Source organism: Thalassophryne amazonica, chromosome 23 (genome assembly GCF_902500255.1).
Source record: "Thalassophryne amazonica chromosome 23, fThaAma1.1, whole genome shotgun sequence".
Classification (NCBI taxonomy): domain Eukaryota; kingdom Metazoa; phylum Chordata; class Actinopteri; order Batrachoidiformes; family Batrachoididae; genus Thalassophryne; species Thalassophryne amazonica.
Window position 1 is genome coordinate 24,761,901 of NC_047125.1, and position 21,761 is coordinate 24,783,661.

General features: G+C 41.7%; 2 protein-coding genes across 5 annotated transcripts in view; one reads left to right on the forward strand and one right to left on the reverse strand.

The window, feature by feature from the left end:
* Nucleotides 1–262: 262 nt before the first annotated feature.
* Nucleotides 263–13,236, reverse strand: alpk1 (alpha-kinase 1). Of its 2 annotated transcripts, XM_034164254.1 has the most exons (14): nt 13,219–13,236; nt 10,696–10,849; nt 9,711–9,865; nt 9,395–9,593; nt 8,562–8,621; nt 8,389–8,475; nt 8,210–8,286; nt 8,013–8,108; nt 6,688–6,792; nt 4,483–6,571; nt 4,214–4,361; nt 3,824–3,986; nt 1,517–1,703; nt 263–455 (listed from the first exon to the last, which is right to left on the reverse strand). In XM_034164254.1, the coding sequence occupies exons 2-14, from the start codon at nt 10,805–10,807 to the stop codon at nt 271–273; spliced, it is 3,663 nt and encodes a 1,220-aa protein (XP_034020145.1). In that variant the 5' UTR covers nt 10,808–10,849; nt 13,219–13,236; the 3' UTR covers nt 263–270. The 2 variants fall into 2 exon arrangements, with proteins under 2 accessions (XP_034020145.1, XP_034020146.1); XM_034164255.1 differs by lacking the exon at nt 13,219–13,236 and having other exon boundaries at nt 10,696–10,866.
* Nucleotides 13,237–16,379: 3,143 nt separating this feature from the next.
* The window catches only part of LOC117504709 (RAS guanyl-releasing protein 2-like), a 67,017-nt gene continuing 61,635 nt past the window's right edge, over nt 16,380–21,761 (forward strand). For 2 of the 3 annotated variants that reach the window (XM_034164207.1, XM_034164204.1), the window contains exon 1: nt 16,380–16,595. The gene's annotated coding sequence lies outside the window, so the exon portion shown is untranslated. The remainder of the gene's footprint in view (nt 16,596–21,761) is intronic. The other variant, XM_034164205.1, reaches the window with a different exon arrangement.

Genomic DNA, 21,761 nt, shown 5'->3' on the forward strand with positions numbered 1-21,761 from the left:
TTTGCAAATTATACGTCATTTGGCTCCACTTTTGGTTACGTACTTGCTTTCATGCTTCTCTCAATATGTAGAAAATGAAAGTTCAAAAAAACAAATAAAGAAAAAAAAACAAAAAAAACAAATCAGAAGTACAATTCCAGTTGTCGTCAGGAATTCTGATCTACTAAACAACTCTCAAACATTTAATTTCGCAGGATTCTTGACTAAACAAGCAGCAGACACCATTCAAAATTTTGATTTTCTTCGTCAAAGGAGTGAAGAAGAACGTGGTTATCTGGTCACCGGAGGCAGGTTGAGCAGCTGACAGATGCTGTTGCATTCTGGTCCGTGTTGCTTGTCTACAAAGTCCCTTATGCCCCTGTCCGCAAAGTTGGACCGGTCTTTGGGAGTTTTTTTGGAGTGGATCTGTGGATCAGTCAAGTAGGTCAACCCTTTGCCATTGGCTGTTACCCATCCTACAAACAAACAAACAAACAAGAAAAGGAGATAATGAAGCTTTCACAGCTTCAAACAAACTCACCAGAATAAGAGCATCAAATTGGAGACTTTTACTCCTGTTGAATTGACTTAACATTAGCTAATACCTTACAACTTGGCATCAATTTAATCATGAGTACACATTAAGTCAACTCTTCTAATCTGCTAGCGATGCCAGTATCAGTCAAACCAAATTCCTTCCCGGATGCGTCCCTCGACATCGGGACAGTGATACACCCACAAATGTTTACGTCAAAGGTCGTCATTGAGTATTACGCTAATGGTTGAGCATGAAAATGGTGGAATTTAAAAAGTCCAAACCGGTATTGTCATAGGTCAAAATAGGACAAATTCTTCTGCTCCTATTTTCCTGGGTCTAGTATTGTAAACAGGGCACTGACAAAGGAACAATTCAATACCTTCGTGATGACGCCTGTCTGTGGCATCATGTAGTCTTCTAGAAACTGCCACTGGACATCAACTAAAATCTAGTCACTCATTTCAGAGGAGCAAAACCAAAGAAAAATATTCATAATTTTTTTTCCCATAACTTTCTGATATGTAGTCAGGATGCTACCCAAAGGGAAATAAAAGCTGATCCCCAAAAGGCAACGCTTCATTCATATTTAAAGAATTCAAATGGGCCTGGTAATCTCAGTTTTAGCCTCTTTCTCCATATAATGTGAAGTTGCGTCACAAAGAGCATCCAAACTAAAACTTGTACCAATTCAACATACAGATACACCTCAAATCTGCTGTTGCGACCCTGAGTGAAATAAAACAAGGGTGTAGCTGAAGGGACTTACTAATCTCAGTTTGAGCTCCTGATGAGGCCTAACATAGGAAATTATTCCTTGCACATATTTATTATTGGGAATAATTTCAACTTTCCTAAGCGTCAATGATCTTACCGTTCAGCCACACCTTCAGAATGAACTTGTACCTTCCATGCGAACATTTTCCAACTGAATACTGATAAATCGTGTATTCTTAAGTCGGAAATTGGAGTCCATCCGTATAGTACTGAGCACATACACACCTTGCAGATCAACCACAACTTCCTGGCAGCCAGAAAACAGGTAGGTGAAGTGGCCAAAGGCAATGCCATATTTTGTCATTTCATAACGCTGGTCCTTTTTAGTGGTGTTGTTGGTCAGTTTGACAAACTCTCCAAGCATGTAGGGTTCCACCGTTATGCATCCCATGATTTCGTCACCGTTCAAGAGCTGTTTACAAGTACAGGTGAACAAGGGACATTAATTATATTGAAAACCTGCTTTGAACTGAACCCAAATTCTTAAAACGGCAACAATACAAACTCTTTAGTGAAATTATGACACCAATACATGTGGTGGAAGGGTAGGTTCTCTACTTTATCTAGTGGCCTGATTAAGCCAGAACAAAACAAAAATCGGCTGAAAAAGGGCCAAAATTCGCACAGTGTAAGCCCATCTTAAGGTAACCTTAGCCTAATGTGCTGGACAGCTGCAGCTGCATCACTGTCTCTGCTTAACAATACTCCTTTCCTTCCGAGCAGAAGCTGTGATAACATTCATTATTCAGTGAGAGTTTTCATGGGAAAATTGAAGTTTCATGTGTACGTGACTGTGTGCAGCAGCGCTGCCTTTCTCTGAATGTACAAAACAGCACCCTCAGAAATGCTCTGGCCACACATTTATTCAATATCCAGCTGTTCCGATATTGACTTTACGTGTGTTTTCGAGGCCTCGAAATAAAATCTGTCAATTTGCTTGACTTTATTTCCACAAACAGCCTCAGACACTTCCGTCAGACGTCTGCCGTGCAGCTGCTGTGCTCCGATCGGTCCAGCGTCTTTTATTATGAAATAAGGCTGAATTTATGTGGAAATGATTGTTGTACAATAGATAGATGATAACTGGAATGCAGTTTTAAGCAGAAACGAGGTGGTAATCCGTGGATCGCAGCTGACGCTTAGACATGACAATGCTGACGCTCTGAAATGACGCATGTGCAGTGACGGCAGGGCAGACCGATTTTTAAGGGGACCGTTCAGTCGGTGACACCGGGACTCTTGTCAATTGTTGCGGGCAAGAAACACCAGACAGTTTTTTTTTGTTCCTCACTAACGTGTCTTTTTCACGGGGCAGGTGTGGTCTGGACCATTAACTCATTGAGTGCCAGCCATTTTCAAAGTTCAGAACATCCCAGTGCCAGGATTTTTTCAGCATTTGAGTGTTTTTCAAGACCCATAGAAAATTGACTTCTATGTCCATGTCAACAACAAACATACCAAAAGAAACTTCAGACTTTCCTTTATCATTAGAAAAAAAAACAAAAAAAAAAACGTTTGTTTGTACCTCTTTCCATTCTAGTAATTGTCTGCAGAACATGGGTGGGTATCACTAAAAATGCTGATTTCTGACAAAACTGATAAAATTGGCTTTTCAAGCAGAAAATGTCTTTGATTCTAATTGTTTTTGCTTCAGTGACATCTTAAACATTATGAAAAGTGATCCTGTTGTATAATGCACCAAAAACCGTCCGATGAGTACACATTAAGTCAACTCTTCCGGCACCAATCCGAACCGTCAGGGGAGGGACTCCGTCTGTCTCTTCTCTCGGCGGTGCGTCTTTACACATATCCACACTCACACTGCTACCACCCACAGAATGGGTTCCCTTGTGATTACAACTCTAATTTTTTTTACACAAGCTAGATCAGCTGATTTACCCCCCCCCCCCCATAAAAAAAACGTAATTGGCTCGATGACGCGTCTTTGGCGTGGAGCGTTACTATCGGAAAAGACGCGTTTAAGAGCCAATGGCATTGAGTGAGTCAATATCTCCCATTTCGCCACTTTGTAAACTGAAGTTACAGTCCCGCATATAAAGAGGAAAAAATAAAAATAAAATAATAATAATAATAATAATAATAATAATAATATGTAACAATGCGTTGTTTTGTGGGATTTATTTTATAATTACCCCTCAGGGGAACTTTTTATTTTTATTTTTTTCTGTGAATTTTGATCGTATTGGTCATGTCATATTATGAATCCCCCACTTAAAGGCTAATAAATAAAATTATAGTGGTGCCAGTGAAAATTCTTTTTATGCCTTAAATCTTAAAAAGCTCAGTGGCCCTCTACATTTAAGGATTCAGACATGATCAGGATACTCTTCAAACTGGCAGCATTATTGAATAATACATTGTCATAAATATTGATATCAATCAATCAATCAATCTGGGGTCAGAAATAAAAAATACAGTGATAACATTTTTTGCCCTATCGCCCAGCCTTAATGGGAACTTGATCTCTTCATTATGGGTTATGAGGATTCTGTCTTTGGACTGTATTCTTACCAGTAGTGCCTCTGAGGGAATAAAAAATATCTGAGCCATGACTTCCTTGTCGTACAGACTCTTATTGAATTCAGTCACATAGTACTGGGCTGTCATCTGTCGCTCCACATCTTTCAGGTGAAACTGGATCTCCTTTGGCTTCTTGTAATCTTTCCCCACATAACTAAGGACATAAACAAACACATAATGGGGATGTGAGTCAATTTTCTTCTCCATTTAATTCTCAATTCCTCAATTTCTGCTTAAACCTTCCTATTTTCACAATCTGTGCCACCATGAAAATACCAAAAAGATGCTCAAAGGGGATTTCAGAAAAAGGAACACAACTTCTTGAGACTTGTGCTGGGTTTTGCACCTCAATAAAAATACAACTCTTGAAGTTCTGCTTACCTGCTTAACCGTTCCTCCTGGTGTAGAAACTGGACCCATATTGCTTCTCTCTGTGCACCCTTCTTCTTCATTGACTTGCCAATGTAAACACATGTCTCTCTAGCTGTCCACAGGCCCGTGGCCTTGGAGAACTTCAAATGAAGAGCACCTGGAAGAAATGACAAACAGATTAACTCAGTCAAACTGCATTCTCTCTGGTGAAAAGTTGCAAACACAATATGTTTGCTCTGGTTTGGTGCAGTCCAGCAAACATCTGTCAAAGAACTTACAGTAAGAAATTTTGTGTTCCTTGAGTCTGAACTTTGTCTCGTTGCTCTGCAACCTTCTCAGCAGACATTCATGGCAAACACCTGCTAGGAGAGCACGGTAATCCTCCTGTGACAGAAAGTACTGTCGCTCAGGTTGGAATTGAGCTACACCGCTGTGGTGTTGGCAGCTGTAGCACAATGGATTCTTTTTTTGAAGGATATTATCTTTGTCAGTATTGTCGGATTCGGTGTTGGGGTATCGACCATGATTCATATCAAGGTTCTCAAATGAGCTTTGTGTTGATGCATCAGTGGAGGCGTACTGCTCCGGGGTACATTTCTCAAGGTTTGGGTGTGGGTTTGAGTAAGACGTCTCAGGAGAAGACTTTATAGGAATTGCATTGACTACTGGGGAATCATCTGTCTCAGAAGGATCAGTCTCCAACAGACAGAAACTGCCATCAGAGTCTGATGAATTCTTATTTTGTCCAGTTTGCACTTTTGATAGGTTAGGTGGCTGAGGGCTTCTACTTGTGGGGAAATTAAGGTCAGATGAGAATTTTTCCCATGACGACTGGGAACTAAAACTATCGCTGAGCGAACTTGAAGATGTTCTAAGTGTAAGCTGAGACAGTGAGTGCAACGATTCCCCAAAAGGAGATGGTTTTGATTTGGCACAAACAAGATCAGCGATCCCATCTTCCTCGGTGTTTAGTGTCTCTACGGCAGCTTCTGGTACTTCCATCTTCTTTGGGATCCCATCTTCCTCGGTGTTTAGTGTCTCTACGGCAGCTTCTGGTACTTCCATCTTCTTTGGGATCCCATCTTCCTCGGTGTTTAGTGTCTCTACGGCAGCTTCTGGTACTTCCATCTTCTTTGGGATCCCATCTTCCTCGGTGTTTAGTGTCTCTACGGCAGCTTCTGGTACTTCCATCTTCTTTGGAATCCCATCTTCCTCGGTGTTTAGTGTCTCTACAGCAGCTTCTGGTACTTCCATCTTCTTTGGGATCCCATCTTCTTCGGTGTTTAGTGTCTCTACGGCAGCTTTTGGTACTTCCATCTTCTTTGGGATCCCATCTTCCTCGGTGTTTAGTGTCTCTACGGCAGCTTCTGATACTTCCGTCTTCTTTGCTCTCAAGAAAGAATGTGGTACAGTCGTGATACTGACCGGGTCATACCTCAGTAAGTCTGCATTTGTTAATGCAATCATGTTGTTCGACTGGTCGTCATCATTCTCCGTGGTAGGACAGCTTTGGTTACTTGCATTTGGTTGTTCAAAGGCAGAAATACTGCTTCCCGTATAACTGTTGCCACTAAGCTGAGGTGAACCAGAACTACTCCAGTGGAATGTCTGCCATGAAGAGCTCAGGCTATGGGCACTTCCAACAGAGGTGCACGATTTAGATGTCCGAGAAGGATGCGCAGCAGCGGCATTAGCAATTCCCCGCTTGGGCTGTCCTAGTCTCAGTAGATCCGTCTCCTTTGAAATGTTGCAAGGTTCAGTGCTACAGTCTGTGATGAGTGTATCAAAAGTTGTTCCTAGTGCAGTTATACACAGCCTGGGCCCGTTGGTCTTCTCATTACTGCCTTTACAGCTCGCGTTGGTGGTCTTGCACAGTGACTCGTGATATGTCTGGAATCTCTGCATCACCTTTGAGAAACTTTCCAGAGTGAAATGTATGGATCGGTCTGCGATGTTTCTGTAGCTGTCCGGAATAAAAGACCCCTTGTCGGAATTAAGGAAAGGTTCCACTCGCAGCAGCAGCTTAACTTGTGCAATCAGACGCATGATTTTAGAACACAGGCCATCCTTGTCTTGGTTTTTGGCATTACAGTAATCGTAAAAACAGGCAAGAGCTTTCTGGCAAGCTTGTGTCACCTGCGACAAAACGTCAGCCGGTGTGCCCAACCACTTATGAGTGACGGTCAGGGAATAAGCAGCCTTAAGGAAAGTATGGAGCTCCTGTATGCTGGTGACCAGCTCGCCCTCTGCTTTGGTGAGGAGGCCAATTTCAAATGCCTCTTTGGCCTGAAGGAGGAAGGACTGCCTTTGAGGGGGAGGGCAGTCTGCTGACAAACTGTGTGACAACAAACAGGTCCCTTGAGTTGCCTAAAGAGAGGAAGATGAATAATTAAAAGTGATTTGTCCTCCCACTGACTATTTCTGCTGTTTTCTTTTCTTCTAGTCTCATTGTGAAATTGAGCCAAATAACTGTGTCACCTCACCACATTGGTCAAAACGTAAAGCGACGCATACTGGCTGTACACCACCGCCAGCTTAGCTGCCTCAGCCGCAGAAAGGAGACGATGACTTCTGTCCACGAGCAGAGACTGCACCACAATAAACAAATAAAGAAAAAGTCAAGAGACCCAGACTATAATTAATAATGCAGCAACTTAAACACTGGGCTGATTTCAGCGCAGAGATCAGCACAAGATGGGGAAGGTCAGACCAGTTTTGAACAAGACCAAAACTCCAGGAGCACCATGCAGCCTGGTGCTGGCTCGAGGTGCTTTGGCGTACAATTGCCATGCTGAGCAAGGAAAGAATTATTCAGTATTCAATATCAAGAGTTGAGGATGGATTGCACAAAGACCCAACTTGGGGTCCTTGAATGGCCACTTGAGGCTGTTTCCAAAACTAAATCACTTCCCATTGAACCCCCATGTTAAATTCCCTAACTTTAGAGCAGAAAAACATGTTTACAGCCTGGTATTAAAAAAAAAAAAAAAAAAAAAAAAAAAGATTCTGGTCTCTAGAGCTACCCCATTCATGACGACTGCATGGGGTGAAATTTACATATATATATACACACACACACACACACACACACACACAACTCATCAGTTTAAGATATTTTAAGCCATAAATTTGTGATTAATTAGGTTTGTAGTTGCGCTGAATGACAACTGTGCATTAGCGAGAGGAATCCCACCAGACTCCAGGGTTTAGCTAACACTGGGCGCTATCAGCTGTGGGCCAACCGCATTTGTCCTTTCTGAGCATTTCATTACAAATATCTGAGATAACATGGCTTGTTTGTGGGCTTAATTGTCTGTGAGGTTTGGGCTCCAGGATTTCCACGTTAACACTGCTAGCAGGTATTAGTACCTTGGTGACATTAGGTCCACTAATGGTACAACTGTTACTTAGGCAATATGCCAGTCGTACATTGTTATACCTGCTCTCATCCACCTTTTATGAAAAGGAAAAAAAGGTGTTAAACTACCATGCAAATTAGCTTGTAAGCCTTAGCGTGTTTGGGAACTTGAAGATGGGGGACGTGTCCCACCCAGGTGTGTTGGTCGGGTGTTCGGCAAAATTAAACATGATCAAGATGGCAACATCTTGAGCCACCCCATTTGAGCTTCAAACCCCTTCTTCTGAAAATCTATGAGTCCATTCCAACTTTGCCCAGAGTTACATCATACTGCGGTGCACCTTTCCTGGGCCACCCTACCTTTTATGGTTCCATCCTATCTTATGTAAAACATTTCAAAGCAAATGGGACAATAATTTGCATAAATGTTTAAACAACTGATCGACTTACCAGATCAACATCTGGATTAGCATTTAAAGCATGGAAGTCCTTATCATTCATAGATACCAATATGTTCGCCAGTAAACCGAGCGAAGTTCCAATTCCCTGACGATACATAGAGCAAAGGTTTATAGCTGAGTGCAAAGTATTTACAGGCTGATAATGTTGCCACCGTTATAACAGTAACAAGGTGGCGTCTGTCCTACCTTTTTATCGGGTTTGGGGAGGGCGTAGAAGCCAACCAGAGAAGCCCAGATCAGTTCTGCAGCTTGAAGCCACAAACCTAAAACAAAGCACGCAAAATTAAGACAAATGAAACCCCGGAGTTGTCGTGATAACCGATTAGTGGAATTATTTGTTCTCATTCAGAATATAATGATCTCACCTAACTTTTGCAAAATCATTCCACGTACTTGCACACTAACAGCCTGCACGAGAGCTCTGTCACTTTTGGAGTGGTACACCCAACAACCTGCATGTAAAAAAAAAAAGGTTTCAGGCTTGTTCAGAACGGAGAACATAATCCATCAGTGAAACAGCAAAAGCAGTAGATCCGACCTGTGGCACCGCTGTTGTTAATCAGGCTGCTCAGTATGTATTCTGCCTTTTGCAATTTCCCTGTAGGAAAGATAATGATGAGTTTTGCACTTTCAATTTGCACACAACTGAACCAAGCCACCAAAAAGACGTGCATCATAATGAGTATTTTGCCACAGACAGTCGAGTTTGACCTCTGATCTTGACATGTTTGTGTTGTGAGAAGATGGTCTAGTGAGTTTAACTGCCAAGTTTGGTTGAAAGTACTATTTGCCTTTTTAAGAAATGGCCCCACAAATCAGACAATGACCTCTGATTTGGCCTTGAACTTTAACCTGATAATTACATGACCAGTGTTGCAAGAGGATGGTCCAATGAGTTCTTGCAAAGCGCTTTGCATTTTGAAAATATGGTTATTGGAAAGTAGGTGTTTGAGTTGACCTCTGACTTGACATTGACGTGACTTGTGTTGCGATAAAACGATCCACTGAGTTTATCCACCAAGTATGGATGAAGATGTTCTTTGGGTTTTAAAGGCTCAAACTCTTGGTGGAACATTCTTGTGCCTGCGTTAATAGTAAATGTCCACCAGGTGGAGATATTGCTCCATTTCAAGAACCTCAAGAATAGGCAGCTGTGGGACTCGACCACAACCTGTTGCTTATGTTAGCAGATATCACCCCCCTGCCTCAAAACCTAAACCAAAGCAACTGTTTTAGGTTCCTTAGATGCAAAAGGGGCGACAAATTTACTTTTCTACCCCAAGGTGCCATACAAAAGCGTCATCATGGGTTTATGAAATTTACACACATTACTATGGCAAACCCTTCGTGAAAATCAACAACACCTCATACCAGAGTTTAGGTAGACCCTGGCCTGTCGTATGACAAGTTGCGGGGCTACAGGAGCATCACGTTGGTGTTTGTGGACCAGCTTGGTGATCTTGAGCAGCCGGCTGGACTCATCTATCCAGTAAAGGAAGCGGTCCACAAGGAAGACCACTGCCAGAGCCCGGCGTGCTTCCTGAGCCATAATGGATGCCTTCAGAAGAGCCTGGCAACACAACAAACACATTACAAGAATGACTACGGCACATTAAAACATTTTCAAATTTAGTCACGCCATAACCGTTTCAACTGTAGGAAATTACAGCAGGTATGGGTTTAGTACCAGGAGCTGAGGTAGGTGTTTGCTAATGAGGTCACTGAGGTTGGTTTTGTCCTTGGCACTGACTGATTCCTTATACTGCCACTTCTCAGGAACAAAAGGCCACTTCATCTCCATCGCCTCCTGCAGGAGAGAGGCCAGCTCTGCAGACAGAGAGTCTAGAGAAAACCGTCAGGAGTGGAATTACATTTAACCAAACTCTAACTCAGACTCACTTGCAGAAGTCATGACACAGAAGTCAGAAATCATGATACTGGACAGCAAGATTACATTTGGCCAAAATAATGTCAATTCTTCATTTCAGGATTTCACGCTACTTCCTGTAATATAAAGTATGCATCATTCCAGAATATCATGTGCTGTAGAAGTGCTTCAGCATCTTAAGATGGAACAGAGCACTGATAAGGATCAAGTTAGTTATTTTTTGGAGGTCAACATTTTACATGTGAAATTGTGGTGGTGGTAATGGGGGGTGGGGGTGGCTAGAGTTACCAAATATGCTAGTTTTACAAACATGTACATCACTGACCCAGGTGGCACCATTAAAAAGATGAAGAAAACCCATTGGTGCCAATGATTATCTCTGGATTCTGTAGCTTGAAGGAGTTGAGAGTCGACCATTTCCCCCTGGTTGGGACACCAGTCTATCACAGATTACTTCTCCAACCAAGGCTGGTACAAAGTTCCAGCTAGGTGGACTGGGACAATGCCGGGTAAGATTCCAGGTCAAGTAGCGTGACCGGGAGGGAACTAAACCCAGGTCTACATATTACATAAGCCCAATATATTATAAGTCCAAGTCCTGTCTCCTTGAGCAGGTAGCTCAAGGGTGATAGGATAGATACCAGTGCAAATAACAGGCTAAAATTAAACCCACTCAAATGTATGACGGATTGTACAGATGACTCAAATCCTCAGCCCCCCAACCCCCTCAATAAAACTTGCTCTAAAATGAAAATTAATGAAACAGCGCCACACGGTGTCTGACCTGTATGCTTGCAGTAGTTCAGTCGGTCCTCCTCAGTCGGTGCCTTGTCCTGTTGAGTGGCTGCTGCATTGACACAGTCCTCCAGCCACATGCCCACCTCCCCACTGTCCATTCTGATTCAACGCGCAGGAATTCAGATCACTCTTCCCACTTCCTGTAAATACGGTGATTTAAGAAGGGAGACTCCAAAGAACAACAAAACTGGAAAGGCAACTGGAATAACTAAACTAATCCCTGATTAGTTGGATCTGTATTGTTCCAACTGGTTCAGTGTTTCAATGGTCCAGATCTCCCCTGCTTATATATATATTATTACACAGGCTGCAACACATTATTATTTTCCTAATCAAATAACAAACCAATTATTCATTTAATTTTTGGTCCAGAAAATGGCAGAAAAATATCAATCAGTATTTTCCAGAGCCCAAGTTGACGTCTTCAAATGTCTTGATTGATTGACAATCCAGATATACAACCCCTGGCAAAAATGATGGAATCACCGGCCTCGGAGGATGTTTATTCAGTTGTTTAATTTTGTAGAAAAAAAGCAGATCACAGACATGACACAAAACTAAAGTCATTTCAAATGGCAACTTTCTGGCTTTAAGAAACACTATAAGAAATCAGGAAACAAAAATTGTGGCAGTCAGTAACGGTTACTTTTTTTAGACCAAGCACAGGGAAAAAAATATGGAATCACTCAATTCTGAGGAAAAAATTATGGAATCATGAAAAACAAAAGAACGCTCCAACACATCACTAGTATTTTGTTGCACCACCTCTGGCTTTTATAACAGCTTGCAGTCTCTAAGACATGGACTTAATGAGTGACAAACAGTACTCTTCATCAATCTGGCTCCAACTTTCTCTGATTGCTGTTGCCAGATCAGCTTTGCAGGTTGGAGCCTGGTCATGGACCATTTTCTTCAACTTCCACCAAAGATTTTCAACTGGATTAAGATCCGGACTATTTGCAGGCCATGACATTGACCCTATGTGTCTTTTTGCAAGGAATGTTTTCACAGTTTTTGCTCTATGGCAAGATGCATTATCATCTTGAAAAATGATTTCATCATCCCCAAACATCCTTCCAATTGATGGGATAAGAAAAGTGTCCAAAATATCAACGTAAACTTGTGCATTTATTGATGATGTAATGACAGCCATCTCCCCAGTGCCTTTACCTGACATGCAGCCCCATATCATCAATGACTGTGGAAATTTACATGTTCTCTTTAGGCAGTCATCTTTATAAATCTCATTGGAACGGCACCAAACAAAAGTTCCAGCATCATCACCTTGCCCAATGCAGATTTGAGATTCATCACTGAATATGACTTTCATCCAGTCATCCACAGTCCACGATTGCTTTTCCTTAGCCCACTGTAACCTTGTTTTTTTCTGTTTAGGTGTTGATGGCTTTCATTTCGCTTTTCTGTATGTAAATCCCATTTCCTTTAGGCGGTTTCTTACAGTTCGGTCACAGACGTTGACTCCAGTTTCCTCCCATTCGTTCCTCATTTGTTCTGTTGTGCATTTTCGATTTTTGAGACATATTGCTTTAAGTTTTCTGTCTTGACGCTTTGATGTCTTCCTTGGTCTACCAGTATGTTTGCCTTTAACAACCTTCCCATGTTTGTATTTGGTCCAGAGTTTAGACACAGCTGACTGTGAACAACCAACATCTTTTGCAACATTGCGTGATGATTTACCCTCTTTTAAGAGTTTGATAATCCTCTCCATTGTTTCAATTGACATCTCTCGTGTTGGAGCCATGATTCATGTCAGTCCACTTGGTGCAACAGCTCTCCAAGGTGTGATCACTCCTTTTTAGATGCAGACTAACGAGCAGATCTGATTTGATGCAGGTGTTAGTTTTGGGAATGAAAATTTACAGGGTGATTCCATAATTTATTCCTCAGAATTGAGTGAGTCCATATTTTTTCCCCTCTGCTTGGTCTAAAAAAGTAACCGTTACTGACTGATTAAATGCAGAGTGGTGCATACAGAGCAAAAGAGAAAGAAACAGTGCATCATGGGAACCCCCCAGCAGTCTACGTCTATAGCAGCATAACTAAGGGATGGTTCAGGGTCACCTGATCCAGCCCTAACTATAAGCTTTAGCAAAAAGGAAAGTTTTAAGCCTAATCTTAAAAGTAGAGAGGGTGTCTGTCTCCCTGATCTGAATTGGGAGCTGGTTCCACAGGAGAGGAGCCCGAAAGCTGAAGGCTCTGCCTCCCATTCTACTCTTACAAACCCTAGGAACTACAAGTAAGCCTGCAGTCTGAGAGCGAAGCGCTCTATTGGGGTGATATGGTACTACGAGGTCCCTAAGATAAGATGGGACCTGATTATTCAAAACCTTATAAGTAAGAAGAAAATTTTTAAATTCTATTCTAGAGTTAACAGGAAGCCAATGAAGAGAGGCCAATATGGGTGAGATAATACCATCAAAATACAAACACCAAATAACTAAAAGTGCTGCTTTTATTTCAGAACAATTAAAAAACAAAACAAACTTACTGAGGCTTCTTCCGGGTTTGTGCGTCTTCCTTGTGGGCGGGAGAACAATGCTGCCTTCAATGACAGTCGGAAATTATAATATCAGTGTTTTTGTGATCATGTGGCGCTGCTACAGAGCGCTGTAAAGGCGCCACCTATCAGCAACAACACGTAACTTCAGATCACAGGGTAAAATTATGCCTGGCAAACGTCCACCTTTTCGGTGGCATAAATTAAAATAAATAAATACATCGACCAGGGTGGGCAGTACTTAAATTAACCAGCAGAATGTCAATCATGTGCAGAGTACAACATTTTATCCGTTATGTCATAAATAAATACAGCTTAGAGTTCATTATAATGTATTTTTATTGTCATTTATGACTGGATTATCCACCCTCTTGAAATACCAGGATACATTTTAAATACTCATTTTTTCCCTTTTCCTTTTATTGTTGTTGATGCACCTATTACTTCTTACAGAAGTATGTCAGAAGTATTATTCTTTTGTTGTTATTTATGCACCAATGACACCAAATCAAATTCCTTGTATGTGAGAACTTACTTGGCAATAAATTCGATTCTGATTCTGAAATCAACAACTGATTCAAAACTGCTGAAGAGACACAATGAAACTGGAGCAGTTCTTTGAAAACATGTTTTAGTTTTGTGTGGTCAACATATTCAAAAATAAATAACTAACTACTTGGAATATAGTGATATAAATGTTTTTGAAAACAGTTTACTATTTTGACACACTGAAAGCAGGGCCGACCCAGCCTATAGGCAGCATAGGCAATTGCTAAGGGTGCCATCCATCCAGGGGGTGCCACAAATAAAGGTAAAAAAAAAAAAAAAGTCAATTTTAACTATGCTTATGCAAAAAGGAGTTAATACTATTTATCTTTTAATATAAAATAAATATAAGCCCATATTGATTTAACTGTGTAGCAAAGCCTATTAAATAATAATGATGATAATAGTTTCCTAGTTTCTTAGTTCTAGTCCCCCCCCCCCCACGAAAAGTATCTGATGAGCCCTTTTGGGTCAATACATCATTGGGGCATAACAACGTCAAAATTGCCCAAACTGTCGGGGTATCAGGTTGCGATTTACGTGATTTCACAACAATGTCAAACAGCCCAAACTGTCTGATGCCCAGGGGAGGAAAGAAGAAAAAAAGGGGAAACGGGACTAAAACAGAGGTACAGTATAAATAGTATGATGAATTATTATTTTTTCCGTTGCACTGCATCTGGTAGTTAGCAGTGTTAGCATTCCTTCATCTGTGGTTTGCTAATTCCTAAAGTGTTTTGGGGTGAGGTTCGCCTAAACAGGGGTGGGAGTAATTGGTAAAGGATTTGAGCGGAGTTTCTCCCCGTCATTTTGACATATATTAATCGTCAATGTCAGCAGCTGTTTAAAGTTTTATTGAAATGTCGCAAGCAAAGCTAACGTTTTCCCTGTTTGTAATAGCTACAAATGCTATAACATATTTATTTGTGTTACAGTTCATGTTGTCTGTGTTTATAGTTTTACCATTTACACACATCATTAACCGCCTGAAATCTGCTACGGTGCCAGCGCCACCTAATGTCACATACTTCTCTTTTCAGATATTGACTTGTTTGACATTTTATTCTATTAAAAAATACAGATTGATTAAGTTTATTGTGTGAGTGTGAATGTAAATGTGGGTGGAATTTTCTGTAACTGTACATGAGTGTGAGTGTGTGTGTGTGTGTGTGGGGGGGGGGGGGGGGGGGCTTGAGCCCCAAATTAGGTAGGGCCGTCACTGACTGAGAAGCACTATAAGACTAAATTAAAATGACAATTGCTTTAGAAAATGATGCACTGATCCAAAACACCGGGAACACACAATGAAGATTAAACAGTTGCTTCAGAACAAACCTGATTTCAAAACACCAGGAAAGCTCAATAAAACATTTCACTGTGTACAAACACTCAACAGAGGTGAAATAATTGATTCAGAAGACTAATTTTACAATGTTAAAGTAGACAAAGCAGTTGATAAAAAAAATTCAAATTCAAATTCCAATAAATAAATAAAAAAAATAAATAAATAAAAAAAATGATAAAAAAAATTCAAATTCAAATTCCAATAAATAAATAAAAAAAATAAATAAATAAAAAATAACAATCCAACCATGAAAAATGCAATAAAGCAAATTGCCTCTGGAAAAAAATGACTTTGTATTTAAATAAAATTTCAAACATTTAATTGTGTCACAAAACAGTTCACTCAAAAACAAAGCCGTTGCTTGAGATAAATAATTTCAAAACACCAAAAATTCTCAATATGTATTTGCATCAGAAAATTTGACTACAAAAATGAAGTTCATTCAGCAAAATTATTTAATGTGCCACCCCCCCCCCCCCAGCCCTTCAAAACAGAGAAAACACTCAATAAAACAATGGAGTGGTTATATGCCAACCGTTGGTTCAATAAAGTAAATACGCGATCATATACGCCCAACCACAACCGACCAATGAGCGCGCTTGTAAGTTCACTTCCAGTTTCAACGTGGGGAAAAAGGGCTGATATTTTCTGCGGGAGGGTTTGCAACCCGCGGAGGGGCTGTGATCTAAAGCGGTTCCGTTTGGCTCATCACACCCAGGGAACTGTGTCAAACTAACACCATCTTACAGGCAACAAGCAGCATTTTGTTCATAAAAACTGTTTTGTCACTGTTAACAGGCTTCCGTTCAAAATACTTATGAAGTTTGTCTGCTTTCATCCATTGCTGTGTTTTTTTTTGTTTTGTTTTTTTTGCATGCTGTGCAATAGAGCCTTAAAAAGTGGTGTAAAAAAAAGTGGTGTCAAATACATGATCACGGTTGGGCGAATAAGGTAAGACATTATATTTATCTGCCCAGTGGTTGGGCGCATAGCCTTTGCCATAAAACAATTGCTACTGAAAAAAAAACGACTTTCAAAACGCATGTAGCAGTGAATCAACCTCGCAGCATCACAGATACACAGTACAGATGAAATAACTGCTGCAGTGTGTTTGTGTTGTGGTGGTGTTAGTGGTGGTGGGGGGGGGGGGCTGCCCCGTCTCACACATTTCTGTTTACGCCCCTGGCCATCAGGGCTCCCTTTGAAAAAACGACGCGCAGCAGCTGCACGCGCAGTGTCCGTGGCGCTGCGGTGCCGTGACGCCACCAATAGGCGGCACTGTGGCGCTGCAGCTGCAGTGCTGCTGTCTGCGGCGCACAGCTGGACCGGCTGCGCACAGCTGTCGGCGCTCCGCAGCCACAACTTCTCTGCGGCGCCGCGTCCGTCGCAGCGGAACCAAAAAACCCTTCGGCGCTGCCGGTGATGTAACGTCCGCGAGCCGCCGCCGAGCATGACGGGACCCGAACAACTCTGAGAGGTAAGTCAGGAGGGACACGCACGAGGCGCAAAAGTGGAGACGGCGAACATTTTTACGCAGGTGGCGCGTTGGCTTCGACACCGCTAATTCTTTTCTCCCCCTCAGGAAATGCTTCTCAGTTAGAAATATACCCACAGCAGGTAAAATCACGAGTGGATTTGACTCAGTCATGTGCCTTAAAATAAGTAAATAAATAAAAATCTTTTACTTTGTGATGGAAAAGTGCAGCCAACAGTGGAAGCGCCAAAAATAGGTTGACAGATTGTTTTTTGTTTTTTTTTTCCCTCTTTGGGTTTTCTTCATCACAGATAAAAAAGAAGCATAGGCGAAGCTAAGGGTATTTGGGGGGGGGGGGGGGGGGGGGGATAAACCCCAAACCCCCCCAATACTTCACAGCAAAACCTGAAACAAGGTTTTTTGGGGGTGGTGGGGGGGGGGGGTAGCTTGAACCACATGAATCAGCTGCTTCAGAAAATGATTCACTGAACAAATGTAATAAACCAGGGGTAGGCAACCTGTTCCAGAAAGAGCCATGAGGGTGCAGGTTTTCTTTGCAGCCACTGACTCCACCAGGTGATTTTACTGATTAATATCACTTTGAGCAGATGGAATCAGTTAATCAGTGAAATCACCTGGTGGAGTCAGTGGCTGCAAAGAAAACCTGCACCCTCATGGCTCTTTCTGGAACAGGTTGCCTACCCCTGTAATAAACTATGACGACTGCAGAATACACAGTAAATTTTGCAGAGTAAAATATACGCTGATAACATTTGTTCCCAATCCAAACAGAGTTAAATATACTCTATCACAGTGCTAAATCAACTCTATCACAAGGTAAAATCAACTCTATCATGCTGTGAATGACTCTTATTGAAATTTAAAAATGTGATTTGACAAGACGGTAGAGCTGATTTCACTCAATAATAGAGTGTATTTACTGGAGTGTAGTAGGCAAAAAGCAGTATGTCACAATATGTAGGATGTTGTAAAATTTAGCAGTAGTCAAACAGTACCTGGATGATCTACCACTTCCATAGTGTGGAAACAGACTCCACTACGCTGTCCCATTAGGACCCGTGCCAGGTTAGATTTCTGTTTTTCTTGGTGCTTCCACCTTTTCTCAGTTGTTCTAAATGAGAATGGAGTGTATGCACCCTAAATCACCGTCCTTGTGTCTTTTTTTTTCCAAAGTGCATCAATTTTCCTGTTTTAAGTTAAAAATCCTTTAACCTTTCAGAAATACGCTGTGACATCACTACAGCGCCTTTTCAGGAAAATATAAGGAGTTTATTTTTTTGTGGATTTCACTCAAAATCAATCACAATAGACCAAAAAAAAAAAAATAAAAATAAATAAATCTGTGATAGTAGGTTTGACAGATGCTCGGTTGTGTGCTGAGGGTGAGTACTTTTTAAATGACTGTATATATGCATTAGAAGCTCATCATTGGCTATTTGTTGCGCTCTCAGTGCATTCTGCAGTCACCAAATTGCCAAAGCAAAACACAAGTGCATGATGAAATCACTTCCTATTGAAAGCACTATTTTTTTTTTATAAGAATCACTGTTTTAAAGCACCCACTCTATGAATCAGCCATTTCCAAAACTCCCACGAAAACAGTTCCTTTCACATTGACTCAATGTGTTGAAGTGCTCAAAGCACTCAACGAACCAATTGCTTCATAAAACTGATTGATGCAACTGATTCACAGAGACTTTTGGGTGCTTTGAAACGATGAACCAGTTCGGAAGCATGTTTCATGTCACCCCCCACGTGTTTCAAACTTTTCAAAACAATGAATCATTTTGTGCTTCAATGAGTGTTTTGAGTGCTTCAAAGCAGCATTTTCCAGAGGAACTGTTTCATTTGGTTCCAAGTTGCCAGAGGGTTGGTTTCTGTCATCACTGCATGGATATTTTGGGAAAGATCTGAAACGTGAACTCCACTCCTGTGGCCGTGAGGAACAGAAGTGCTATTTCTGTCTTCAAAAACTCGTTCAACAACATTTAAATTGCATTCTGCAGCGTGAAAATGATTATTGATGGCGCACAGCTGCTGGAGAGCAAATAGCCAATAAACACGTGCAAAGTGTGCCGATGCTGGTGAATAGAAACTGTGAGGAAGGCCAGATTTCCACTGTGTTTTCATTCAGCCAGCCCCCCCAATTATCTGCTGTCTTATCCGGGCTGCAGCTGTCTGGAAGGTGATTTTCTTTCACCTTCATTATCGCCGCAAGTTACAGATCAGGAGTGCTGGGGCTGCTCGTCCTGCACCGCACCAATCCGCCATCGTTTCCGAGTCAACAGTGGGGGGGGGTTTGACTTGTGAGCTGTCACCAGCTGCCAGTGTGGACACCTGAAAGGCAGAAAGGTCCATCGTGGATGGGTTGGAGTGGGTGGGGAAAATAGAAGCCCCTCATCCCCACCGAGCGCCGGCTTCTGAGGTTTTCATTGCAGCTGAGCTGCTGCCGTGTTGCCACTTAACTGCTAGTGGACAAGCCGGCTTTGTGCGCTTTTGTTCAGTGCATTCAAATAACGCAGGCATCAACATCAATCATCCTATGTACAGTGCCCAAATTAGGCAAATCAGTGCAACGTGTCCATCAATTAAACAAAGAGAAGTCCACTCAGAGAGCGCGCACTTCTGTTGGCATTTTCCTTTTATCTCTTTCATTATGACATCAATGATCCCTTTGATTACATCTTGGAATCAGAGTCATCTTTATTCAAAAAGTATCTACAAGAAATCAAGGAATTTGTCTTTGGGTTGTGCTGCACTCTTTCTGCATGAGCATGTATAAATACACACTAAACATTGAATAATTCACAGTCAAAATTTGTACATGAGGTAGATGAATGAGTGAGTTTTTTGGCAGGTTAAGTTGTTCATCAGTGTGATGTCCTGTGGACAGAAACTACTACTATGTCTGGTTGTTTTGATGTACAGAGCTCTGTAATGTCAAACAGAGGGAAGGAGTTTAAACAGTGTGTGTCCAGGGTGTGAGGGGTCTGCACAGATGTAACCAACTCACTTCTTGGTTCTGGACCGGTATAAGTCCTAGATGGAGGGCAGGCTGGTTGAAGTCTGTGCCTGTCATGTTTGGAGGCAGATGGAAACCAAACAGAGATGGAGATGCACAGGACAGACTGGATGATGGATGTGCAGAAGATGATGAGCAGTTCCTGGGGCAGGTTGAACTTCCTGAGCTGTCTGAGGAAGTACATCCTCTGCTGTGCCTTCTTCCTGATGGAGTCTATGTGGGAGGTCCACTTCAGATCCCAGGAGATGGTAGAGAAGCTTGAATCTTCGACTGGACTGGGTTGCTTGACGCGAGGACGTTTCGCTTCAAATCGCAGAAGCTTCCTCAGCTAAAATTCTTGCTCTGGTGGTCTGACTTCTGTCTTAGTTACAGCCCAATTCCTCAAAATTCTACTCACAGAACCCCATAATGACAACATGAAAAAAAGTTTTTTATTTATTTATTTCTGCAATTAGTAAAAATACAAAAGTGTGAAATCACATTTACGTAACTATTCACACCTTTTGCTCAAAACTTTGTTGATGCACATTTGTCAACCTTTACAGCTTCCAGGTCTTCTTGACTATGATGCCACAAGCTTGGCGTACCTATCTTTGTTCAATCAGATTCAGGTCTGGGCTCTGGCGGGGCCACTCAAGGACATTCACAGAGTTGTCCTGAAGCCACTCATTTGATATCTTGGCTGTGTGCTTAGGGTCATTGTCCTGCTGAAAGATGAACCGTCACCCCAGTCTGAGTTAAGAGTGCTCTGGAGCAGGTTTTCATCCAGGATGTCTCTGTACATTGCTGCATTCATCTTGCCCTCAATCCTGACTAGTCTCCCAGTTCCTACTGCTGAAAAACATCCCCACAGCATGATGTTGCCACCACCATGCTTCACTGTAGGGATGGTGCCTGGTTTCTTCCAAACATGATGTCTGGCATTCACATCAAAGAGTTCTACCTTTGTCTCATCAGACCAGAACATTCTGTTTTTCATGGTCAGAGTCCATCAGGTGCCTTTTACTAAGGAGTGGCTTCTGTCTGGCCACTCTACCATACAGACCTGATTGGTGGATTGCTGCAGAGATGGTTGTCCTTCAGGAAGGTTCTCTTCTCTCCACAGAGGAATGCTGGAGCTCTGACAGAGTGACCATTGGGTTCTTGGTCACCTCTCTGACTCAGTCCCTTCTCCCACGATTGCTCAGTTTAGACGTGCGGCCAATCCTGGTGGATCCAAACTTCTTCCATTTATGTATGATGGAGGCCACTGTGCTCATTGAGACCTTCAAACAGCAGAAATGTTTCTGTACCCTTCCCCAGATTTGTGCCTCAAGACAATCCTGTCTCTGAGGTCTACAGACAATTCCTTTGACTTCATGCTTGGTTTGTGCTCTGATGTGCACTGTCAACTGTGGGACCTTATATGTAGACAGGTGTGTGTCTTTCCAAATCATGTCCAATCAACTGAATTTACCCCAGGTGGACTCCAATTAAGCTGCTGAAACATCTCAAGGATGATCAGTGGAAACAGGATGCACCTGAGCTCAATTTTGAGCTTCATGGCAAAGGCTGTGAATACTTATGTATGGGATTTCTTTTTTTTTTTTTATTGTTATAAATTTGCAAAAATCTCAAAAAACCTTTCACATTGTCATTATGGGGTACTGTGATTAGGAATTGGGGGGAGGGGATTTCGTCCATTTTGGAATAAGGCTGTAACAGAATAAAATGTGGAAAAAGTGAAGCGCTGTAAATACATTCCAGATTCACTGTATCATCACCACCCATACTGTATAACTGCATACCACAATGGTAGTTTCATTAAAATATTGGTTGGGGTCCATGTGAACTTCAAACAGATGGGTAATTTGTCATGTAGGGATGGTTTAAGAAACTTTTTAAACAAGACCGTTGCATTATAGTCTGAAAGCCACCTGCATCAATTGCAAGTTTTCAGATGACTAATTTAACCTCTCTTTGGTCCACACAATGTCTGTGTGGACCCCAGATGCATATTGTTTTGAAGTAATTATCCACTGGCTGCACATTATTTATTTACATTGTTTTAGGTAGTTGGCTATTCATCAAAGAGATCAGCACCCAAGATTGTAAAATTTTCCACATAGGAGTTGTATTAAAAAATA